We start from the raw sequence: 22675 nt of genomic DNA on the forward strand, positions 1-22675 counted from the left end.
TGGCCCCTCCCCCGGGGGGCGGCCCAGCGGGACCCCGGCTTCCCCCTCCCCAGCCGGGCAGCGCCTGTCCTCCGATCCAGGGTCGGCGCCTCCCGCCAGCGCCCGGCTCCTCAGAGAAGGGTGTTCATCAGGGCCTGGGCCTGCTTCAGCTCTGAGGAGCGAGGGGGGAGAGGGAGGCGGTGGGGGAGCCGCCGGCGCTGCAGCATCCCCCCCCCCCCGGGGCAGGGGGTCCCTGCTGCCGCCCCTCCTCCAGCCTCACCTGCCAGCAACACCCGGAACTTGTCGGCCGAGAGGGCCATGGGGACGGCCGCCGTCCTCCCGCGCTCGCCGTCCCGCACGTCGAAGGTCAGGTGCACGAGGGGCTCGTTGACCTCCCGCAGCTCGCTGGAGCTGAGGGTGTAATCCACCCGCCAGCGCACCGAGCCCAGCTGGCTCACTGGGCCGGGCAGCAGGCGGCGTCAGCACCCCGGGGTGCTCCGTCAGGGCGACCGACCCCAAGCCCCAAACCCCCCGACGCCGCACTCACGTCTCAGGCTGCAGGCCCTGAGGCTGTCCTGGAGGGAGCTCTGCTTCTCCTCGTAGGACCGGCACAACCCACTGGCGTGCTCTGCCCCGGCGGAGAGACAAGACAAGAGATCCACCCGCTCAGGACAGCCCCGCTGCGGCCAGACCCCCAGGCACGGATGGCGCAGAGGGGGCGTGATGGGGGGTGGCACGGCCGCCATCCCGCGGTGGATCTGGGCGCGAAGGCAGCAGCGCTGGGGGCTGCTAGCTTCACATCCCACCAGGCCCCCGCCGAGGGTCCTCCCCCACCTTTGGGCAGCCCCAGCTGCTGCAGCTCGCTCGACAGGGACTCGCTGTCCACGTTGTGCTTGGCGGCGCTGGAGAGGATGAAGCCGAGGACGGCAATGGTCGCCTTCACGTCCCCTGACTCTGCGGGCGGGATGGAGGGTCAGCTTCGCCGCCTCGGGAAGGCGTCCCCTGCCAGATGGCTGCCGGTCCCCGCAGCGCAGCCCCTGCTCGGGGCTGGGGCAGGGGTGCTCACCTAACTTGGCGTCCGAGGTCAGCTTCAGGATCTTCTCATACTGCGGGAGAGCAGAGCGTCGGGGTGAACACTGGGTACCGTCCCGCCGCGTAACACCCTCGCTACCGACCCCGACGCTGCTAATTCTTACCGCAGCACTAACAGCACTCAGCATCCATCTTGTTACTACTAGTAACGGGCGGCAGCATTAAGGCTTCCGTTAAGAACAGAAAAGTCGGTAACATCGCTAATGACGCAATTAGAGAGCTGGACCAGCGCCCCCCCACACCCGCGGAGCCCCACGCACCTCCATGGCCTCCCCCAGCAGGTCCCGCAGCACCTGGGCGCAGATCAGCTTCAGCTTCACCGAGGACTGCGGGGGAGACGGAGGGTGAGCACCGCGCCGGGACGGGCAGGCGGATGGGGACAGGGAGGGGGGCGCGGGCACTTAACGATTTTGGCCAGGGTGCTGATCTCGGCCAGGACCCAGTCGGGGCAGTCCAGGTCCCCGCAGAAGCGGAACCGCTGCGGAGGGAAGACGCGGTCAGAGCCAACCGCGGGCCCGCCGCGCCCCCCCCGCCTTCCCTCTCCGCCAACCCCCGCCCCACCATGTCGCCGCCGGGCGCCGGTCCCCGCTACCGCCGCCGAGCCGTCCGCCGCGACCCGGAACCGCTCCCGGCCGCTCGTCGCCCCGCCCGTGTAAGCGCCTCCCGCCGCGTTCCCGGCCTCCTGGGAGTGCCCGGCCCGGTCCTTCCGCTTCCCCCGGCCGGCTCCGGGCCCCGCCCGCCCCCAGCCCAGGGAGCCCCGGGGCGGAAGAGTCCCCGGTGCCGCCCCAGCCCCGCCCCCGCCCTCCCGCGGGGAGGCGGCCCGGGCCGGGGCGGCCGCGGGGCGGGGGCCGGGCGGAAGGGGCCGAGCCGGGGAAGGCGCGGGCTCCGCGGGAACGGGCACCGGGGGCCGCGGGCGGAGCGGGGCAGGCGCCGGGGAGCCCGGCGGGGCCGCGGCGGGTCCCGGGCCGAGAGCGCGGCTGCAGCGGGGCCGGGGGCGGCGGCTGCGGGCTCCACGGGGGCTCCCCGGGCCGAGCTGCGCCCTCGCCCCGGGCCGGGCTCCCCCTTCCCGGGGGCGGCTGCTGGGCGGGGCCCCAGCGAGGCCCTGCAGCCCCCGGACCCTCCTTCCAGCCCGGCCGCACCCGCGGGGCTGCGGCGCCGGCGGCCCCGGCCCCGGCTCGCCCCCGGCCCCGGCTCGCCCCCAGGGTCTCCGTCTCCCCACCGGGCCCACAGCAGTTGCTTCGGCTCCAGCCCCACGGTCGCTATTTCAGCTCCAGCCCTGCAGCGTCAACAGGCAGTAGGACGAGAGGAAAAGGCCTCGAGTTGTGCCAGGGGAGGTTTGGATCGGGTATCGGGAACAATTTCTCCACCGAAAGGGTTGTCAGGCACTGGAACAAGCTGCCCAGGGCCCTGCTAGAGACACCCTCCCTGGGGGTATTTAATTATTTACTATTATTACAGTATTGATCTACAGTCTTTATTTCAGCTCCAGCTCTGCATTCGGATCTGCCCCTACAGTCGCCGTTTCAGCTCCAGAGTCCCTGTTTCAGCCCCAGCCCCACGGTCTGTATTCCAGCCCCAGCCCTTCGGTTTCTATTTCAGCTCCAGCTTTATGTTGGGTCAGCCCCTGCCCCTCTCCCACCATCTTTATTTCAGCCCCAGCCCCACAGCTTTTATTTCAGCTCCAGCCCCTGCCCTACAGCCTTGATTTTTGGCTCCAGCGCTGCGCCGTTGCTTCTCCAGCTCTCCAGTCTCTATCTGAGCTGCAGCTCCAGCCTTTATTCCAGCTCTGTGAGATTTCAGCTCCTGCCCTACACTCTCTATTTTAGCTCCACGGTCTTTACTCCAGCTCCAGTGACAGTCCCAGCGCCGTGTTGTCTCAGCTCCAGCCACGCAGTCGGTATTTCAGCCCTGGGGTCTGTTTCAGCTCCAGCACCAGCACCAGGGCAGTGTTTGTATTTCAGCTCCAGCCCCACGGTCTGTACTTCAGCCCAGCCCCAGCCCCACAGTATCGGTCTGCAGTCTTTATTTCAGCTCCAGCTCTGCACCCTGTCAGCTCCAGCCCCAGGGTCTTTATTTCAGCTCCAGCTCTTAAGGTCTGTATTTCTGCCCAGCCCCAAGGTCTGTATTTCTGCCCAGCACCATGGGTTTGATTTCAGCTCAGCCCTGCATCGTTTCCCCTCCAGCCCCATAGCATTTATTTCAGCTCCAGCTCTGCATCAGGCCAGCCCCAGCCCATCCTGCATTTCAGCTCCAGCTCTTCATTGGGATCAGCTCCTGCAGTTGCCATTTCAGCTCCAGCTCTGCAGTATTTCAGCTCCAGCCCTGCAGTCCCTGTTCAGGCTCCAGCTCTGGACTCTTTCAGCCCCAGCCTTTATTCCAGCCCCAGCCCTACCACCTTTATTCCAGCTCTCTGAGATTTCAGCCCCTGCCCTACAGTCTCTATTTCTGGCCCAGCTCCACAGTCTCTATTTCAGCCCCAGCACCGTGTTGTCTCAGCTCCAGCCATGCAGTCGGTATTTCAGCCCTGGGGTCTGTGTTTCAGCTCCAGCCCTACAGCATTTACTTCAGCTCCAGCTCTGCATTCGGATCTGCCCCTGCAGTTGGTGTTTCAGCTCCAGCCCTACAGCATTTAGTTCAGCTCCAGCACCAGGGGCAGCATCTCTATTTCAGCTCCAGCCCTATGGTCTGTATTCCAGCCCAGCCCCACCCTGACAGTTTTTATCTCAGATCTTAGTCTACAGGATTTGTTTCAGCTCCACCTCTGCCTCACAGTTGATATTTCAGTCCCAGCTCTACAATTTGTATTTCAGAACTCCAGCTCCACATTGTGTCAGCTCCAGCCCCACGCTGGTTTCTTCACGTCTAGCTCTACCCTTACACATTTTATTTCAGCTCCAGCCCTGCCATCTTTACCTCAGCTCTGCATCTTCCCTCGGCCTCCACGTGAAAGCTGCTCCTGCTTCCCACAGCAGCACTGGGGCTGTTGACAAGGTCATAAATCAATCACTGCCATCACTCACATATCACCCCTGTCCCAATATTGCCTTCATTCGTGTGTGCGAACCCCGATTAAAGCACTGGTCCCCCAGCCCCCACCTCAGGCACTGAGTTCGGCCTGGTGCATGCCAGCGTCCTATGCTTCAGGGGCAAACACGACCAGACCCCCACCCCCGGTGAGGGCCCTACGGCCCTGATCCCTCCCCCCCACCCCCCGAGCTGCCGTCTGGGTGCTGGGAACAGCCACTTGGCCTCTGGTTCCCCATCTCAGAAGGCAGCGCTCGGGCCAGTTCCAAGCCCCCAAAACGGCCCCGAGCCCCAACCCCCGGCTGGTTCCCAGGCCTGGAAGCGCAGCCCTGGCTCCGCTCCCCGCTCTCAAACCGCAGCACTTGGGCGGCTTTTGGCTGCGCAGCCCAAGCGCTGAGCCGGTGGTTCAGCCCCAAAGGCGGCCCTCGGCCTCTAGGGCAGGGGCCGAAACCCGCCGAGGGACGGGGTTGCGCACCCACCCGCAGCCCCGGGCCCGGGCAGGGAGTGCTTGGGAACGGGGGGCACCTCCCGCGGGGAGGGACCGGCCCCGGGGCACCAGGGGCAGCGCCCGGGGAAAGCCTGAGGGAGCTTGGTCACACTTTATTGAGCTGTTACACACCGTGTTCACAGTAACAGAATAAACCAGTAGCAGTTCTTCCACCATCTTCAATTACTTTATTAGCTAAGCCCAAGGCCCCGCCCCGCCGGGCCCGAGCCCCACCAGCGCAGCCCCGGCGCCCAGGGGACGCCCCGAACCCCGACCGGGCTCCCGCTGCGGCTCCGGCCACGCTCGGGACTCGCCGCCCGGAACCGGCCGCCGCCCCCCCGGAACCCACTCGGCGCCGCACGAACCCCCGCGGCACAACCCCAGCGGGGAGCGGCCGGCGGGACGGCGGCCGGCTCCTCCGCCGGGCACCCACACGGGCCGGCCCCGCGCTCCCACCCGGCACGCCGCCCGCCCGGGGCCGCCCCCGAACCGCCTCCGGCCCGCGGCTCCCGGCCACGCCTCTCCCAGCCCCGGAGCACAGCGCGGGCCCGCCCCGGTAGGCGCCCAGCCCGCTCTCCCGCTCCGCAGCCCGGCTCACCGGCGCTCCTCGGCCCGCCGGCGGCAGCACCAGCAGCAGCCTCCGCTCCCCGCCGCCGCCGCTCCGCACTGACGACGCCGAGGCCCGCGCACGCGTCCTACAGCCTCCGGGCCCGCCCCCGACACACCCAGCCAATCCTGGCACAGGCCACCGCCCGGTCCCACCAATCCAAGCCTGCCCGGCCACGACCCGCCCACCTCATTTTGACCCAATCCCGGCCCGTGCCCCTCCCGTCTCCTGCCCAATCCTGACCCATTCTTTCAATCCGGCCCTGCCCCGCCCATCTGCGATCACACAATCCGGCCCCGCCCCACCCGTCTCCTCTCCGCCCAATCCCGGCCCGTCCCTTCAATCCGGCCCCGCCCCACCCGTCTCCTCTCCGCCCAATCCCGGCCCGTCCCTTCAATCCGGCCCCGCGCCGAGAGCCCGCGGGGTCCGGGCCCTGCTGCCGCAGCCCGGCAGGCGGTGTTGGGTCCCGGGGAGGGCGGGCGGCGGCTCCGCGGCGAGGCCGCGCCCGGGCTCGGTTCAAGCCCCCAGAGCCGGGAAGGGCCTGAGATCGCGGCGATCCCGCGCCGCCGGATCCGGGAGCGCCCCGGGAGCGGGACGCAGCCGAGCGGGGCAGCATGAGGCTTCCCGCGCCTCCGCCGAGCAGCGGTGCCTCCCGGAGCGGCGGCGGCGGCACGGGGGCCTGCGGGGAACGGGCGGGGCCGTACCCAGGAGGGAGGCAGGCAGGCAGGCAAGAAGGCAGGACCGGGGCGGCCCCGCGCAGTCCGCCTCTTCGCCCGGCCCCTCCCCGCTCCGGGCCCCCGCCCTCCCCGTGGCTGCTGGGGCCGGGGCGGGGAGCAGTCGGTCCGGGGCCGTTTTGTCCCCCCACGCCTGTGGAAGAGGGAGAGTCCCCAAGGCGGGGGCAGGGGCCGGGGAGCCGGCTCCGACTGTTGCCCCAGCGGGGCCGCGGCTGGGTCACCCGGGAGCACGGTGACACGGCGGTGGCACCGGCAAAGCGCAACGGGTCTCGGCCTGGGGCCGTGGCGGGGAACAGGCAAGAGGGACGCTGCTGGTGGGACCTCGGGGACAGCGTTGGAGCAGGGCGGCTGCCAGGCCCCAGCCCTTCACCCCGGCGAACCCCAACTGCCAAACAGCCCTGCCATGTCGTTTGTAGGTGGACCAGGATATTTATTACTTTTTTTTCCTGCCTGTTTTACCTTGTTACAGTCTGGTTTTGCCAGGTGGACTGTCATGCTGGTTCAGCCCATTTGTTGGTGTGTGAGCAGCCACAGGCGGGACGCAGGGACCGCCACAGAACCACGTCTGAAATGCAAAGAGTAAATTTATTTTTGTTACCTCGCCAGCTAGGGGATCCCCAAAACAGCAGCCAGGCAGGGACACAGCAGGTGGGGACACTGGCCCCATAGAGCTCCATCCTCACTGGAAGATGGCCGACCCTGCAGGTTTCACCTGTATTTTGGGGATTTGCACAGGCGTAGTTTTCCACTGTGCTTCAATCTTTCCTGTAGCAGGGCAGGAATCTCAGGCGTGTTCAACGAAGCAGCTCAAAGTCTATCACAGGCCTATGATATCAAAACATGGGTGTTCTACTTGTCAAACACACAAAACTAAGCAACAATTAGCATGATACAGGTGTTTTTCCACACCCCAGCTGCAAGTCACTTGAGCACGTTTACCGCTCTCCTTGCCAAGCTGCTGGTATTTCCCCACAGTTGGGATTCCCCCTTTTTTGGCACACTTGCTTTCCTCACTGCTTTTCCCTGCCTGCACCTTCGAGTAAGTGTCACCTCTAGAAAACCAGCATTTAAAGAGGTTTCTGTAGAATCCCTTCCTTTTCTCCTCCTAAGTGCAGCAGAACTGGTCTGGTTGGGCTTTGGGTTCTGCTTATTACTCTCTGCTCACGTGCTGGGGGTAGGTGACATCCAAGAGAAGAGGTGAGTCAGTTCTGAGGAAGCGCTCAGCCCTCAGTTTGCAAAGCCAACCCTACAGCTTTGAGTTGGGAAGCAGCAGTGGTGGCTGCTTTGTGCCTTTGTGTGCCCCAGCTCCGATTTTCCTCGAGGTTTGAGGATGCAGCAGGTTCCACCCCCTCACCCCAACCCCCCCGCCAGGAACTTACTGCTTGTGGGTCATTTCCAGGCAGGAGCAAGTTGAGGAGCATTAAGTGGGTTCCTCATCTTGCAGATCACAGGAAAAGGCTGGGTTTAGCCCCTCTCCCCCTTGGAAAGGAGCCCAGCACATCCCTATCAGCAGCACCCCAGCACCCTGCTCCCACAGGACCAGCTCTCAGCAGGTGCAAGCGGGGCCCAGCACCACAAGAGCAGGATGGGGTCAGCTCTGCCCCCTCACCACAGAGAGACTTGTCTGTGCCTGCTTTGGAGAACCATGGGACTGGATGACCTTTGAGTACAGAATAAAAAACACAACCAAAATTCCTTTGAGTGTCTTTACACACAGCCTGCTTTCTGCCTCCACACAGAGCACAGGCCCACACACTGGGGAAGAGCATGCAGTGAGACAGGGGAAAAATCCCAAGCTTTTGGGTGGAAAAACATCACCTGATAGCAATAACAGCCCCCATCACAGGGTGCTTCACCTGCTGGGGTGAAGGGAAGCACCCAGCACAGAGCAGTGCTTTACCCAGGGTGTACCCCTTGTTGGGCTGGCTGGGGGGGAACCCTTTTCTTGGCCTTTTAACACCTTAGCACTACAGAGTAGTTAGTCAAGAGCTGGAGAAAACCAAGCTCAGCTGCTTGATGCCTGTTAGAGCAGCAGGATAGAGCTGGTGGGCAGGAGCCCAGGCCAGGAGGGCTCAGCACCACCCATACAGCAGAAGCAGAGCCTGTTGACAGTTGGGGTTGACATTCTATAAGCAGTTTATTAAAGTACAACATACAAAGTTATTCCTTTATACACTTGAACCTGCATCTTTCTCAGGGAGCATTTGGCAGCTGCAGCCCAATGAGCATCTTCTAGGCATTTCTCCCCCCCCACAAGCCTTCTTCGGCCTCACCCCACATTAGCAGCATCTTCTCATCAGGCAGAGTCATTTTGCAAGAGTGTATGAGCATCTTCAGGGCCCTGTGGGTGAGAGAAGTTACTGTGCCCACTTCCAACAAGGGCAGGGGGTGAGGGCTCCTTTCCCCCCCCCTCCCAAGGGGGTCTCTAACTCCTGACACTGCCCAGGACCATCACCAGGTACAACAGGAAAAGCAGTTGTGCTCCAAGGCACAGAGACTAACTCCAGGGACTGTGAAGGCCGCTTGCCTGTTCAGAGGATGCCCAGAACCCTTGGTCATCCATTTCCAGGGTCTGGGTCCCCACTTCAGGGTCTCTTCTGCCCCAGAGGAGGGCCACGTCGCTCCAGCCAAGCCTCTTGATCCTCAGCCACTAGGGAGGAGAACATGGAGGCTGCAGCCATGCCTGGGCCCACACCCATCCCCCTGCTCTGTGCTCCCCTCACACAGGGACCAGGGCCGCTTTGCCCCAGCTTGTTTCCATCCAACCCAGGAGATAGACAGACATCACCCTTACCACCAGCAAGATGATGGGAGCCGTAATGATGCAGAGGCCGCACACAACCATGATGGCCACACCGTACTCAGGAAAGCCTGGTTCGGGCAGGGGGGGCTCCAGGGTGTCCTCTGGAGCAGGGCACAGCAGTTAGCACAGCCCACAGGACAGGACAGGCCACGAGGTGGCAGCCACCCACTCTCCTTCAGGACACAGGAGGCAATATATAGGATGCCGATAATATCCAGCTGACACCCTCCATGTGCTTTCCGGATAACCCTTCCCTCCTACCCTATGCCAGCCGGGTCTGTCTCCAATCCCTCCAGGCTGTGCAGAGGGACAGGGCATGGTTGTTACTAGAATTGTACTTTCAGCTCAACCGTTGCAAGCTGGTCACCTCACCAGCCAAGACCTCTCACCCTCCCTTTGCATAAGGGATCTGGATGTAGTTGGTTGTTGATCTACTCTGCTCACACAGCAAGCAGAGAGCCACAAGCTGGCACACCCACACCCCCAAGGGAAGCTTACCTCCCACAGCAAGAGAGTATGGGTCCACCTGGAAGTCTGAACCAGCCAAAGCCTTGTTTGGCCCAACTGAGAGCACAAGTGCTTCCAAAACTTCCAGACTAGTCGGAGCAGGGTGCTGGAAGACCAGGTCCCCATGGCAGATCAAGGAGCCAGGCCTGTGGACAGAATTGGGAAGAGCTCCAGCAGCTGCCAGTCCCACCGTGACCCCAAAGCCACATGCTGGGCTATGGCCATGGGCACAGCCAAACTCCTGGCTGGTTTTGCTCAGAGGGGCCCCAGGAGGATGCCTCTGCACTCAGGGAGGCATTAGTTTTGCATCTGCTCTTTGGGATGGAAGGGGCATCCCTGGGTGTCCAGCAAGTCACTCCTGAGACAGTGGGTAAATGCTTGACCTCAGCTGCCTGCTGCAAAGCCTTCTGTGGCTGAAGACAGTACACCTGACAGCCATGACCTGTTGGTTGATGGTTGTAGGGAGACCTCCCTGGTTCTGCACACCCCTGCCCCTCCCTCTTGCCCTGGCAGACCCTCTGCTCCCACTCACAGGAATCCTCTGATCACCAGTTGCAGGAAGCTCCTCTGGTCCTTCAGGGCTCTTGCCACCTGGAAGAGAGGTTTCGCTTAGCACCCCAGCAGACTTTGGGGGGTGTCACCCAGCCAGACCACCACTTCCACAGCCATGGTGGAGCTGGGAGAGCCACTACGGCAGGGACATAGGGCAGCTGCAGTCCCCTATCACCTCCAGGTTCCTGGCTGCATTGTGGTGGCCTGAACCACCACCAGAGACAAAACCTCCTGCCACTAAAGCATCAGTGCCTGCCTTCAGCCCGTATCAGCCATGGCACTGGAGTTGAGGGGCTGGTTTGGACAACCCCAAAGCAGTCCTCCTTCCTCCAGGGGTCCTTAGCCTCCTTTTCTCAGCACCCTGGGAGGATCCTGGCCCCCTCCCACCAGCCATGCCTACCGCATCACCAAGGTCTCTGGTGAGCTCCTGGTACTCTATAGCAAGTGGATCCAGAAGGTTCTCACTGAAATGTCTGTTGATGATGAGGAAGGAGACTGGGTAAACCTGCAGGTCACGCTTGGCTCCTGAAAAGGCGAGACATGAGTGCTAGGTGAGGAGAGCTGGCAGCAGGCCCTACCACACACAGGGACTGTCCTTACCATCCACTGAGAGGGAGGTCAGTTCCACAGAGAGGGTGGAGAGCGTTGTCAAGGCCTGCAGAACCTCTGCAACATCAGCATGAACAATCGTATCAAGGTAGATGTCTGCAGTGATCTCCAGGTGCCCACTGAGGTTTCTAAGGGGAAGAGAAGGGCTCTAAGCAAGGCAGAAGGGCTGGGACCAGGCTCACCAAGCACACCCTTGCTGGCTTTTTTTCAGCAACACATGACTACTCAGCCCAGGGAAGGTGCTCAGTTACAGTATTTGCCACCAGCTGCACAGTTTTCCCACTGCAGCACAACCAGTCCTCTCCATCTTCACAGCATTGGAAATTAGCTGCTGAGTACACGAGAGGTAGCAAAGGTAAGACAAGGAAGAGCTTTGGAGAGGGGTAACTGTGTCCCATACTTGAGCTGCGTGATAGTGAAGTTCCTCACATCGTAGAGGGCACCAAGAGATGAAGTCACCTAGAGGAAGGGGAGACAATAGCTCACACCCTGCCCCTGATTTAGGGCATGTTATCACACCATTTTCCCAGCATCATCATTTGGAAGGGCCACCAAGGCTTGCCTTACCTCACTCCTCAGCCTCTCCAGGGGGTCTGTCCTGCTCCTCCCAGGCTGGAGGACAGAAAGAGAGATGGACAGCTTCTCTGGGTCCAGGTTCTCCAGGCTGAAGCCTAAAAGAGTTCAGAAGACAGTTATGCCCATACCTGTTCCTCCACTTTCCTTGGGAGATACCAGCCAGCCTTGAGCTCCTCCTCTGCCACATGCTGAGAGCAGAAGCCAGCAGGGCAGCTGAGTGAAGATTAATACCTTTTGTGGTGGGAAGGGCTTGGGATCTACCACCTCCCAGGGCAGGAGAGGCAGGCCAAGGAGGGGAAGCCAGAGCTTTTAGCAGAAGCACTGGACCACACAGGTTCAGCTGCTGCAGATGTGGTCTCCAGCATTCTTAACACTAAAGGGTTTTGCATGGGTCAGGAGCAGGGATGTTAAGTGAAGGTGAAGCCTGAAGTCCAAACTGGGCAGGTTTTGGCTTTGATAAAGGTACAGTGAGGACACTCAACAGCAGTAGCTCTGCTGTGGGAAGATCTCCATGGCTTACCACTGGACTGGACAGATTGTGTCTCCAGTTGCCAGCTGAAGATGCTCTTTCCCCTGCTCGCTTCTGTGACGACTGTCCGGATGAGGTGGGAGTTGGTAGGAGCAGGAGTATCCCCCCGGAACAGAACCTCCCCTCGTACAACCACCGAGCCATTCCTGGGAGGGAGATGAGATGATGTGCAGCCCACCTCCCCTTTGGGAGCAGCTTTAGAGCCCCGCCCACCTCCCCTTTGGGAGCAGCTTTAGAGCCCCATCGTCCTCACATTAACACCCCATCCAAAGAGGTCTCAGGTCACTTTATCTGCAGCTTCAGACACTTTCTACCAGGGATCCCTTGGGACAATGACACTGGGGAGGGAGCATAGCCTCTCACAAGACTCATCTGGAGCATTTTGCTGGGCAAACCCTTCCCTCCAAGCCAAACCCACCCTCTCCATCTGTTGCCCCGGGGCAGAGCTGCATACTCACATGAACTCAAGGACATTTGCCTGCAGGAAGGTCTCATAGGTGGACAGCATTTGGTTCAGCTGGAAGTAAGAAGCACCTGTTAACAGAGAAGCTTTTACAAGCCCCTCCATGTGAAGGGGACATGTACCAGGAGGTGTGCAATAAATAGAGGGAAGCCAGCTCAGTTTGCCCAGGGTGGGACATGCCGTTACCCCAGGGTATGCCAGGCCTCTGGGGATAGTCATGGCTGAGCTGGCATACCCAGGGCTCCCATCAGCCTAGAACCAGCACCCCGGAGGGAATACCCCAGCACCACCACAGTGTGCAATGGCCCTGTTAGCTGCCAGAGGTGAGGCGAGTCCAGTCCCACCTCAAACCAAACATCCCACTCCAGCTCCTGTGGAGCAGTACCAGGGATTTACTTGTCTCCACCATGCCTAGGTGGGTGATAGACCAAGTCAGGGCTGACGCAGCCTGCAGGCTCCTCACCCCAGCAGGGCTTGCTGTGGTTGATGCACTAGCTTCTCAGCCGCACCCAGAAGTACCAATGTCTCCACCAACCAGCTCCTGCACTCACCATCAGCCTCACTTCTTCCTCCAGCTCCCTGTAGCTCTTCGAATCCCTGCTGCTCAGAGCCTCGGTGTAAGCGATGCCCAACAGCCGGAACTGCAAGGGCAGCACGTGTGCGGGCAGAGGCTGTGCAAGAGAGGGGAGCCCCGGGTGGTGGGATGCAGGGGGCTTCGCCCCTGGGGAGCCAGGTTTGCCCATCGTCATCAGCTCAGCTGGGGTGAAGGCCTCTCCCGTAGCTGCAGGGAGATGCTCACTGGCTGTGGAGGGGTGCTGGGAGGTGACAGAGTGACTGAACATGGACTGAGCGTCAAGAGTCACTCCTGCTGGGGCAGCCAGGGTGTGAGAGCTGAGCAGGGAGCTGGCAGCACGCACAGGTCCGGTGGAAGTCAGCAGGTAGGGTGGAGAAGGTGAGCTTGTGGTGCTGGTGTAGTGCACAGCCTCAGTGCAATGCTTTGAAGCAGGGTTCTTGGAGCTGGGAGGAGGAAGCACAGAGCTTGGGCTGTCATGGGTGGGCCCTGGAGGTCCTGCTGGAGCAGCAGTGGGGCCTACCGACACCATCGTGGGCTCGCTGTGCCCAGCTTCTGCCACAGACGCCTGTCCAGGCAGCACACTCATCTCCGCCACCTTCACAGCCTGGCGTTGCCCTGCAGCGGGTCCGTCCTCAGATGCTGTCATGAGGAAGGGATCTGGATGCAGAGATGGCTTCTGGGTAGGTGACCCCAGCGGGGAGCCATGTGTCACACCTGCAGCTCCTGGAGAGGGGGCAGCCACTGTAGCAGCTTCATCCTTACAGGGGGCTTTGGTTGCTCCAGGCTCTGGAATGGCATCAGGGGCTGCTGAGCTCACCCCAGTCACAGTGGGACCTGCAGCACTGGGGACGCTGGTCTGAGCAGGGGAAGGGTGAGCTTCTGTTGATGTCAGCAGAGCCTGCTGTGCAGGGAGGGAAGAGGTGACAGCAGGTCCCCCAGCCTCTGCTGTAGGAAGGAAGGGAGCCAGCACTTGTGGGTGGTTGACATCATGAGCCAATGCAGCGCTGGGAAGTGGTGCCGAGACAGTGGCCAGAAGTCCAGACCCATTTCCTGGGACCTTGGCTGAGACAGTGTCCACCAGCAAAGCGTCTTCACCTTGCGGGAAGGCGCCAGCAGGCCTTGTGTCCCAGAGCATCTGGGGTGTCACAGCAGAGGGGACCCACACAGTGCCAGGATGCGTTTCGGTCAAGCTGGATGTCCTTTCTGCTGGCAGAGCTGAGGGCACCCCTGGAACGGGCACCCAGTGAGCAGCAGTGGTGCGGTCTTCACCTATTCCAAGGTCAGGCAGGCCAGGGCTTGGCCTCACCTCTTCTTTCTGCCCATTGTGGCTCCTCATTGCGGCTCCAGCAACAGAAGCTCCATGCTGGACATCAGGGAAGGCACTGGCTGTAGACTGATCAGATGCAGGCACACTGCTGGGACCCCGTGCTGCTGTCGCAGCTCTGGCCCGAGAAGGCAAATCGCTGGCTGTGACCACAGCAGGAGGCTCCGAGCTTGGAGCCAGGCTGAAATCTGCTCTGCAGGGCATGGTCTGATGGTCAAGGGATGCCCCAAGGACCAGTGTATTGTCACCTCCGGGCTGGTCCGCTGTGTTGTGGCTCTGGGAGGGAGTACCCACCAGTGTCCATGCTGACCCTGCATGTGCCGGGGCATCAGATGGGACGCGAGCCCCCCCAGCAGCCCCTTCAGGTGAGACCGGCTGGGTGGGCACCACCTCCAGCCAGGCAGCCCCTGTGGAGGGGCCGGAGGCAGCCGTGGGCAGGGAGGGAGGCTGCAGCCGTGCCGGGGAAGTGGCAGAGAACTGGGCAGACAGCTCACCCAGAGCACGGGGGGTGCCCCCAGCCCTCCCCGCTGGACTCCGGGGCTCTGCTGTGCCTGCTGGCCACCCAAGGCCATAGGCCGAGGTCACTGCAGGCACCTGCGCCACATCACTCAAGCCTGGTCCTGTGCCACGGAGGCTTCCCAGAGCAGGGTGGTGCTGGGAGCCAGGGCTGGGGCCACCCGTGGTCTGGGGGAGCTGAGCTGAGATAGCAGGCACCTCTGTGCCAAGCCGCTGCGCAGGGGACAGCATCGCAGCCCCTGCTGTGCCCAACCCAAGCCCTTCCCTGTGCCCAGATCCAGACTGCCACTGTGGTGAGGTCAGAGCTGTCACAGGAGAGGCAGTGGCTGTGGTCGGTGTCTCCAGGCTCCATCCCTCAGCATCTGTACCATGGCTCATGCCTCCTTCAGACCCCAGAAAAGAGCCTGGGGTGCCCACAGAGCCCGTCAGCACCCTCCCATGCTGCTGCATCGCTGGTTCCTTGAGCAGGTCCCCATGTGTTGTCACCAGATCATCACCTACCCCTTGCTGGGAGGCTGGCGAGTCCTGACGAGTGTGGGAAGGAGGCAGGGACCCCGGGGTGGCCTGGGGCAGAGCAGCCAAAGTCCCCAGGCCGTAGGGGAGAGCAGTGGCAGAGAGGCAGATGGCCAGCACCAGGAAGGCTTTGCACCACAGCCTGCTGGCAGCGGTGGCCACAGGGCCAGCAGGACCCAGGGCCGTGGCCACAGCCCCTTCCCTCTCACCACGGAGCATCACTTCTGGCTGTAGGGCAGCAATGTCCATGGGGCCTGGTGGTCCTACCCCTCGGCTCTGCTTGGGAGAGGCCATGGGGGAGCCCAGCTGTGGGGAGGAACAGCAGGAGCTTTAGGCTGGGTCCCTCCAAGCTCCCCCCACACTTGAGCCCACCCCAGTGACAGCAGCTGGCCCAGCCACAGAGTGTTTCACCCACCAGAGCTGGGAGGCCCCTCATCAAAACATCTCCCTGGTCTCCAGCAGCACTAAGCAGCTTCCCCAGCTCAGGAAATTTCATGTCAAGCCTCAGCACCTCTCAGGAGGTGCTAGGGAGGCTCCTGGTGCAGAGCAGGGCTGTAACCAGCCTTGAGCTCAGACATTACCTCATTCCCTGCCCAAAACACCCACGTGTTCCCAGATAACCTCACCAGGGACAGCAAGACTTTCCCAGCCACCTGCTGCTGCCCCCCCCCTGCCCCCCCCCCCCCCCCCCCCTTACCTGACAGCACCCAAGGAGAGAGCACCAAGCCCCTACCCCAGCCCTGTGCTTTTATCTCATTTCCCGAGGGGGTGGGAGCGTGGCTCCATTCCAGCTGCTCCAAATTAACACACAAACTCATTTGCACTCCCCCAGGTGAAGTTCTTTCCCGGCTGGAGGGGTCCCAGCTTCTTTCTGCTCCTCATTAAGCCCTTGGCAGAGGAAGGAGCATGTGTGCTCATTCCTCCAGGCAGGTTGTTCCCCAAACACCATGGATGCTCCTCAAAACGCCCTATTTGTGGAGAGCGGGTCATGGCAGCACTGTTCCCCTGCTGGGCTCCAGCAATTTGGGCTGAAAAATGTGGCTTGGGGTGCTTAGCTCTCAGACCCAGGCAAATTTTGTGTTTCTGATGGAGGCTCACAAGGGGTAAGGTGTCTTGGGGGTCCCTGCTGAATCAGCCCGGGGTGCATCGCCCCAGCGGCTGGCAGAGGAGCCCTGGGGGACCGGTGCCATCCCTGCTGCACCCCACGGCTCTCCTGCCCGGTTTCTGATGCACAGACGCCTCTGCCAGCACCCTCCTCCCGGGCTGTCAGCCGGGGGGCTCAGCACATACCCCTCATGGATGCTCCCTTACCAACGGGTGACCCACAGGGATCCCTGCACCCCCGGGCACCCCCAGATCCAGCCCTCTAGCAGAGGGGCTGGGCACATCCCTCATGGCTTGTAGGGAGAAGCAGGCAAGTGCATTGGATGGGTGGCCCAAACCTGTGGTTTGCTCTGCCCAGCTAGCCAGGCAATGCTAGGTGCTGATTTGGGACCTCCCCCCGTCCCCAGCAAAGTCCCATTGTGCCCACGCTGGCAAGCAGAGACTGAAGCATGACATGTTTGGAAAGAGCCAAACCCTTTTAATTGGGCGAGGCACTTCTTAAAATTCATATTCTTAAAAAATATTAAATAAAGTGAAAGAACTTTCTTCTCTGGAACCTTATATACATATAAAAATGACAATATTATTAATAAACACTGCTTTCCAAGTCACTTTACAGTGCTATGCACAGACATGGCGTGGCAAGGGAGAGTGAGGAGAATAGCAGTGTTCCCCCCCTTCCCTGTCCCTGACACGGCCGGTATATCCCAGTGGAAAACCAGAAAGGCACCCACAGAAAACATGGCAGCGGCAGCCACTGCCTCCCCAAGCCAGTAAACACATCTTTCGGCTAAAACCAGTCTATGGTACGTTTTGGGTAGGGTTTTTTTTTCTTTTTTTTCCCCTCTTTTTTCTTAGTTTAAAATAAATATTTCCTGTAGTGAAATTAAAAAAAAAAATAAAAATCCTCATTTTGTTCCTCCACGCCTTGTGTCTGTCAGCTGGAAAAGCACCTGAGTGTCGAGTTTGTAAGGCCTCTGCTGTGTGCTGCTGCTGCAGATCGAGCGAGGGGGAGTCCCTCCTTGGCTGCCGGGATCCCCCCTGGGATGCCATCACCCCTCCAGTGCCCGTGGGGTGGAAAGGATCTCTCCTGCCAGGGTCTCGCAGCATTGCTCGCCTCCCCTGCCCCTCACACCGGGGTCACCACTTCTCGATCAAGGTCATCTCTAAATGTGCATCTCCCACGTTCTCCTTCGGGACAGCTGGGATCTGTGTTGTAAAGTGGTTTTCTTTAACAGTCTTCAAATCTTTCTTGCAGCCTTTTTCAGCTACAATCGGGACTGAAACTCAGCCCGAACGGTATCGCTCCCGTTGCCGTAGTCCAGCACAGTAAACAAGTGAAGCCATCAGTTTAAATAAAAAAAAACAATATAAATTACTATATTTAAAAAAACCCCAAATCCCACATAACCTGAAGGCAGCAGCTCCTTATAAAGGTAAATTTGTAACATTTTTAAAATGTCTTCCTTTAAAACAACAAAAAATTCAGTCCTGTAACTACAGAATGCAATTCCCTTGACCCTTAATGTTGTGTTAAGCCTCCGTAGCACTTTACAGATTAAAAACCAGGAGGAAGGTACTTTTATTGGGATCGGCATGTGTAAAGCAGGAGAGGCGAGTTCGAGGAGGGGACGTGGTAAATCACCCCTGCAGCAGCCAGCCTTCCCCCAAGGCTGGGGACGGGGCTGTGGCCATTCCCATGCTCCCCTTGCGGGTCCAAACATCGCTGCAGCCCTCCACCTCCACTGGAACTCCAGCCATTCCCTCCCAGTTCACTGGCTGCAGCCTGGCCGGTTGTGGATGGAGGTGGGAGATGCACTAAAAGATGACGTGTTGAAAGACGCGCAGCTCCAGCAGCCCTGAGGGGCTCGAGCCCATCCCTGCCGGCCAGGGTACCACGCCAGCCAGCCCTGCTCAGGGCCCTGGAGCATCTCGGCGCTGTGCATCCCTGCCGCCGTTCTCCACCCCAGGCATCATCTTCCAGGCCCCAGCATCCCGGGAGGACCTGTTCCCATCCTCGGGCACGGGCGCCCCCGGCCTGCCGCGTCGCTGCCAGGAGGGGACCCCGCTCTGGGGACAAGGGGGACCTTCCCTTTCCTGTCCTGGCGGGCGGGTGGCTGGGCTGTTGCCCCTGACATATTCCTTAGTGCCTCCTTTCTCTTGGTGCTCTCTGTGGCTATCACTTTGCCATCAGCTTTCAGTGCCTCCACGCCTGGGCTACCTGGGAGAGGAAAGAGTTGTTAGGGATGGCAGGGTCTTCAACTCTCCGTCCTGAATAATGAATAACCCCCGCTCCAGCCACAAATACCCCCTCCAGCCCAGCCCAGGCAGCAGGGCCACTTGTGTGCTCCTCCCCTGCCAGCCCAAGCTCCCTGTCATTACAGTGAACACACACAAATATGCACACACCTTCACAAAACTACATGTAAATCCTATAAATACACATAAACGCACACACCAGAAGAGTTACCTACTTGGAGGGACGCCGGCCAGCCTGCGAGCTTGAACCTGTAAGAAATAAAGTTGTTGGCAATGGCCTTGAGCAGCAGCAAAAGGGCATCTGGACAGGGAAGGGTGGTGGGACTGTCACTAGTGGGATGGGACAGCCGTGGGTGGCAGGTCTCTCACGTGGTACACACACTGCCCCGCTCCCAGTGTGTTCCTGAGCTGCCCGGCCCCACTGCCTTTGGAGGGGGAGAGGTGGCCTGGAGGTGACCAACACCTCCTCAAATAACCTTGGGATGATTTTTCTCACCCAGGCAGGCAGGGACAACCCCCTCAGCTCCACACCCCCTGCCCCAGAGCTCAAGCTTTCTCCCTCCACAACCCATGGAGAAAAGCTAAATATTCTGCAGAACCCTTGGTAGGACAAGGATGCGGAGGGACCATGCAAGCGATGGATCTTCCCGCCAAACAGCAGCATCTGGGAGGCAGACACAGCTGGAGATTCCCTGTGGAAGAGTCCCAGGGACCCACTGGTGTCACCAGCCCTCCACAGGAGATGCTGGGCTACTTACCAAGCTGCTGCCTGATGGAGTTGTGCCAGTGGAGGTTCAGCAGGTCTGGGTAGATGTCAGGGAGCTGCTTGAGCGCCAGGAGCTTCAGCATGCGCGAGGTGCAGCTCTTCAGGTCCAGGTCCCTCAAGTGCTTCTCCTCTGAGAGCGTGGTGGGGCGCAGCTCCACCTTGTGCTCCTGCAGCACTTGGTCAACGGAGGCCCCAGGGAGCTTGGGGAAGAGCTTCTCCTTCACCACATGGATGGGGATGAAGACAGCCCCTGCCCGGACCACGTGGGGGAAAGGACACTTGCGAGCGAACATGAAGGTCTCCAGCTGAGAGAGCAGGTTGGTGAGGAGAGTGGCCGCATCCTGGAAAGCCAGCCAGATCTCCTTGCCTTTGGTGGGCTTCTGAGGTTCGGGGATCCTGGAGCCATTCTTGGGCTTGGGCGGGGATTTGGGCATCTCTCCGAGCTCCTCCGCCAGCTCTGCTTTCTTCAACCACTCCCGCAGGAGCTCCGGGGGGGACCTGGACACCGAGCATGAAATAACGTCGCAGAGCCAAGTGTGCAGGGTGGTGAAATACTGGCTGGTGGACGTCTGTGGGCCAGGGGCCTCGCACTGCCCGGGCAGCGAGATGCTCTCCTCTCTCGGTGCACGGGGGGCTTCGAGCAGCGGGGGCTGCTGCAGGTCTGGGCGAGCCCCCTGCAGAGCAGAGGTGCTGGGCTGGGGGCCGGGCTGCAGGGCTGAGGGGCTGCTGGCTGGTGGGGAGGCAGGGGGGGTCCGCGGTGGCGTGGGGATGCTGCTGGAGGGGGCCGGTGGCAGCGGGCTGGGCTGGGGGTCACGGGGGCTGCCAGCCTGCTGGGGGGGCACAGTGCTGGGTGGGATGGAGCGCAGGATCTTGAATTTTTTGAACATGAAGGTGGCCGAGCTCTGGAAGTTGCTCTTGTCCCAAGAGCCCACGTCGAGCAGCAAGGGCAGCGACTGGGGCTTTGCCCCCTCTCCCACCCCCACCTTCCCCCCTGGATCTTCTTTCTCCTCCTCCACATCCTCCCCATTCGGTGTCCCCTCTGCACAGCCAATGGGTCCCTGGGTCTTCCTGGCTTTTACCAGTCTCTTCTTCAAGCTGAGGTCCAGCACCATGTCCTCGGGGGCCGGATCCCCACTCCCCACCCCACCAGGACTGCCCTCCTGAGACCCCGGGTCTCGGGGCACAAGCTTTGGCTTTTCAGGGACCCTTCTGTAACAGCTTTCCCCTTGGCTCTGGGCTGCGCCCCCGCCCGTCTTCAGTGCCCGGCTGGCTGCCATCCCTGTGGGCAGCAGGCTGGAAGTCACCGAGACATCTCCGAGTGCAGCAGGGTCCCGGCTGCCCTCTGTGTTTTGGGGAGGGGTGTCCCCCTGCCGATGCTCCCTGCGGAAGGGGACCTGGGCTGAGCTCTCGGTCCCCTCCAGGTAGTCTCGGTAAGGTGCCAGGCTGAAGACATTGTTGATCACTGGCATGGGTGGGGAGGAAGGAGAAACTTCACCATCCCTCCGGTCTTTCAGCCCCTCTAGGGTGGAGGCAGCTGAAGAAGAAGGGACAGGCTCCTTAGCTGCATCCTTGACCTTGCAGTCATCTGCCTTTCCTATAATGATGGGAGCTGGTGGTCCCCCATGGGGGGTCTCCTGGGGGGCCGGGCTGACCTTCCTCCTCCCTGGGTAAGGGGACTCCTGCTCCCCCTGTCTGGGTTTCAGCCAGCCCCCTTCTCCTTTGGGAAACATCTCTTTGAGCCCACCGGAGCCCCCAGGCATCTTCTCTGGGGTGCAGACGGGTTGGAAAGTGCTGCTGTGCCTCGCCGCCTCTTGCTGCCGGGGACTTTCCACCCGGTGCTGCTCACAGCCCGGCTCCGTGCCGGCGAAGGAGGTGCCGAATACGGCCGTGTCACCGGGGCTGAAGGCAAAGCCTGGGCTCGGCAAGTAGCCGGCTCGCCACGGCGGCTCGGCATCCCTCGGCAGCACCGCCAACTTGGCGGGTGGTGATGCCACCGTGCCGGAGCTGGCTGCCCTCGGCGTGTAGGTGTCCAAGGGGCTGGGAAAGTAGCTCCTTGGGGCTTGGGGCTTAAGGTAAGAGCCAGGAAAGGGCTCACCACTCCCTGCAAAGCCAAAGCCTTTATAGGTGCTGGGCAAGGTGCTGGGCTGTGCCTCCATGGTGGGAGCCGGCGGGTGGTAGAGGAGGGCAGATTTATGGAGGGGCAGCGGGTAGTGGGTGTGCGGGTAGCACACCGGCAGCCTCTCCCAGTACACCGGGCTGGCGGCGGGCGGCTGGAGCTTGGGCCAGGGGTCCAGGCTGAGGCTGGGGACCTCGGGCACCTTCCGCTGGCTGTGGGTGGTGGGGCAGCTGGCTTCCAGGAAGGGGGTGCTGGGGGGGGGCCTGTATTTCTCAAAGGCAGCGTAGTAGGGGGAGAAGGCAACGGGGGAGCCCACCTTCTCCTTAGCAGGCAGCGCCGGACTGGGGTGCAGCGGCAGGAGGCTGGGGTCGGAGTGGGGACCCCTCTTGTGCAGCCCAGTGCTGCCACGGGGCTCGCTCGGGTGGAAAGGGTGGCTGGTGGGAGCGGCAGCAGGCAGAGCCCAGTCTGCATCCCCCGGTCTCTGCTGCAGGCTCTCCGCTCGGGGTCCCAGCGGCAGAGCCATCCTGGGGTCCATGAAGCACATGGGGGCTCTGTACACCGGCTTGGGGACAGCCAGGGGGGCCACCTTGTTCACTGCCACCGGCTTCTTCACTGGGAAGGGGTGTCCCGGAGCCGGTGGCGGGCTCGCCATCAGCAGCTCCCGCATCAGGCTGTCCTTGCCCTTTTCGGTGCCCGGGGGCTGCAGCCCGGTCCCCAAGCTCTCGGGTCGGTACAGGAGGCAGTTCACTAGCGGCCCCTCCGTCGGCACAGGCTGGCTGCTGGCACCGGGGCCATAGTGCAGGTAGGTGGTCGCTGGACTCCAGCGCGCCAGGGGCTGCTCGGGGCCATCGGGGCTTTGCAGCGGGCAAGCAAAGTAGGAGCCCTTGTAGTTGAAATGTTTTTCGGAGACGGGGTTGGGCACGGGGCTGGATTTGCAGAGGCTGGCGGGGAAGCCGGCAGCAGGCTCTGTCTCCAGCCGAGGTAGCTTGTTGAAAATCACAGGGTCCAGAGACTCCAAGTGCCGTTTTGAGGCCATTTATACGTTGCTGCCGGCGTCCTGACCAGGGCGTGCGATGGAAGAGGTAAGCTGGCCTTCCTGAATGGGAGAGAGAGAGAGAGAGAAAATAAATCCTGAGCAATGCAAGTGCCCATGACAAGCACTCAGCCTGCGGTGGATCGGCACGGGGTGACAGGGTCTGCTGAGAGCTCCCCAAAGGTCACCTCGCCCACGCACTGGCTGGAGAAAGCATGTTGGTTTTCACGTGCAGCTTTTCCTTATTCATTGCGTGCTCAGCATCACACTGGAAGGCTGAAGGAGAGGAGGGAAACTGTGGAAAGCCCTGCTCATCTCACAGTCAGCCTCTGCCAAGGGACTTGCTTCCCTTCTCCCATTCTCCCAGCACCTGGCAGAGATCCTAAAAAAAAAAAAAAACCACCCCAATTGAGAAGCAACACTTGATGTTCAGTGTGGAAGTTAGGGATCCGGTCAGGCGCTGCCCTCCCTCAGTGCTGGCTGAAGCAGCCCTGCATGAGTCTGGGTG

General features: G+C 61.3%; 3 protein-coding genes across 6 annotated transcripts; all 3 read right to left on the reverse strand.

Moving 5' to 3' along the window:
- Nucleotides 1–46: 46 nt before the first annotated feature.
- On the reverse strand, nt 47–1668 carry COMMD4 (COMM domain containing 4). Of its 4 annotated transcripts, XM_086471627.1 has the most exons (8): nt 1633–1668; nt 1478–1549; nt 1332–1397; nt 1046–1085; nt 814–933; nt 527–607; nt 260–436; nt 47–151 (listed from the first exon to the last, which is right to left on the reverse strand). In XM_086471627.1, the coding sequence occupies exons 1-8, from the start codon at nt 1633–1635 to the stop codon at nt 111–113; spliced, it is 600 nt and encodes a 199-aa protein (XP_086327753.1). In that variant the 5' UTR covers nt 1636–1668; the 3' UTR covers nt 47–110. The 4 variants fall into 4 exon arrangements, with proteins under 4 accessions (XP_086327753.1, XP_086327755.1, XP_086327754.1 ...); XM_086471629.1 differs by lacking the exon at nt 1478–1549 and having other exon boundaries at nt 1633–1646; XM_086471628.1 differs by lacking the exons at nt 1478–1549; nt 1633–1668 and having other exon boundaries at nt 1046–1238; nt 1332–1359.
- Nucleotides 1669–7630: 5962 nt separating this feature from the next.
- CUNH15orf39 (chromosome unknown C15orf39 homolog) lies at nt 7631–15138 on the reverse strand. The gene is made up of 13 exons (XM_086471328.1): nt 14366–15138; nt 12514–14188; nt 11958–12016; nt 11491–11645; nt 10962–11065; nt 10795–10853; nt 10386–10522; nt 10186–10310; nt 9766–9824; nt 9225–9379; nt 8718–8827; nt 8451–8573; nt 7631–7678 (listed from the first exon to the last, which is right to left on the reverse strand). The coding sequence occupies exons 1-13, from the start codon at nt 15136–15138 to the stop codon at nt 7631–7633; spliced, it is 3582 nt and encodes a 1193-aa protein (XP_086327454.1).
- Nucleotides 15139–18187: 3049 nt separating this feature from the next.
- PRMT2IP (PRMT2 interacting protein) lies at nt 18188–22170 on the reverse strand. Its single transcript, XM_086471763.1, has 3 exons — nt 19011–22170; nt 18464–18501; nt 18188–18210 (listed from the first exon to the last, which is right to left on the reverse strand). The coding sequence occupies exons 1-2, from the start codon at nt 22168–22170 to the stop codon at nt 18464–18466; spliced, it is 3198 nt and encodes a 1065-aa protein (XP_086327889.1). The 3' UTR covers nt 18188–18210.
- Nucleotides 22171–22675: the final 505 nt, after the last annotated feature.

The sequence above is a fragment of the Leptosomus discolor genome, chromosome 11, assembly GCF_034619465.1.
Source record: "Leptosomus discolor isolate bLepDis1 chromosome 11, bLepDis1.hap2, whole genome shotgun sequence".
NCBI lineage: Eukaryota > Metazoa > Chordata > Aves > Leptosomiformes > Leptosomidae > Leptosomus > Leptosomus discolor.

What these genes read in the sequence shown, in the direction of transcription:
- CUNH15orf39 (XM_086471328.1), bottom strand. Translation starts at nt 15,138, where the DNA reads ATGGACATTGCTGCCCTACAGCCAGAAGTGATGCTCCGTGGTGAGAGG. An exon ending in TTCACTATCACGCAGCTCAA is followed by an intron (nt 10,523 to 10,794) that starts GTATGGGACACA and finishes TCTTCCCCTTAG; the next exon opens with AAACCTCAGTGGGCACCTGG. An exon ending in GACCTCCCTCTCAGTGGATG is followed by an intron (nt 10,311 to 10,385) that starts GTAAGGACAGTC and finishes TCGCCTTTTCAG; the next exon opens with GAGCCAAGCGTGACCTGCAG.
- PRMT2IP (XM_086471763.1), bottom strand. Translation starts at nt 22,170, where the DNA reads ATGGCCTCAAAACGGCACTTGGAGTCTCTGGACCCTGTGATTTTCAAC. An exon ending in CTCCATCAGGCAGCAGCTTG is followed by an intron (nt 18,502 to 19,010) that starts GTAAGTAGCCCA and finishes TATTTCTTACAG; the next exon opens with GTTCAAGCTCGCAGGCTGGC.
- COMMD4 (XM_086471627.1), bottom strand. An exon ending in TGCTGGGGGAGGCCATGGAG is followed by an intron (nt 1,086 to 1,331) that starts GTGCGTGGGGCT and finishes GCTCTCCCGCAG; the next exon opens with TATGAGAAGATCCTGAAGCT. An exon ending in GTTCCGGGTGTTGCTGGCAG is followed by an intron (nt 152 to 259) that starts GTGAGGCTGGAG and finishes CTCGCTCCTCAG; the next exon opens with AGCTGAAGCAGGCCCAGGCC.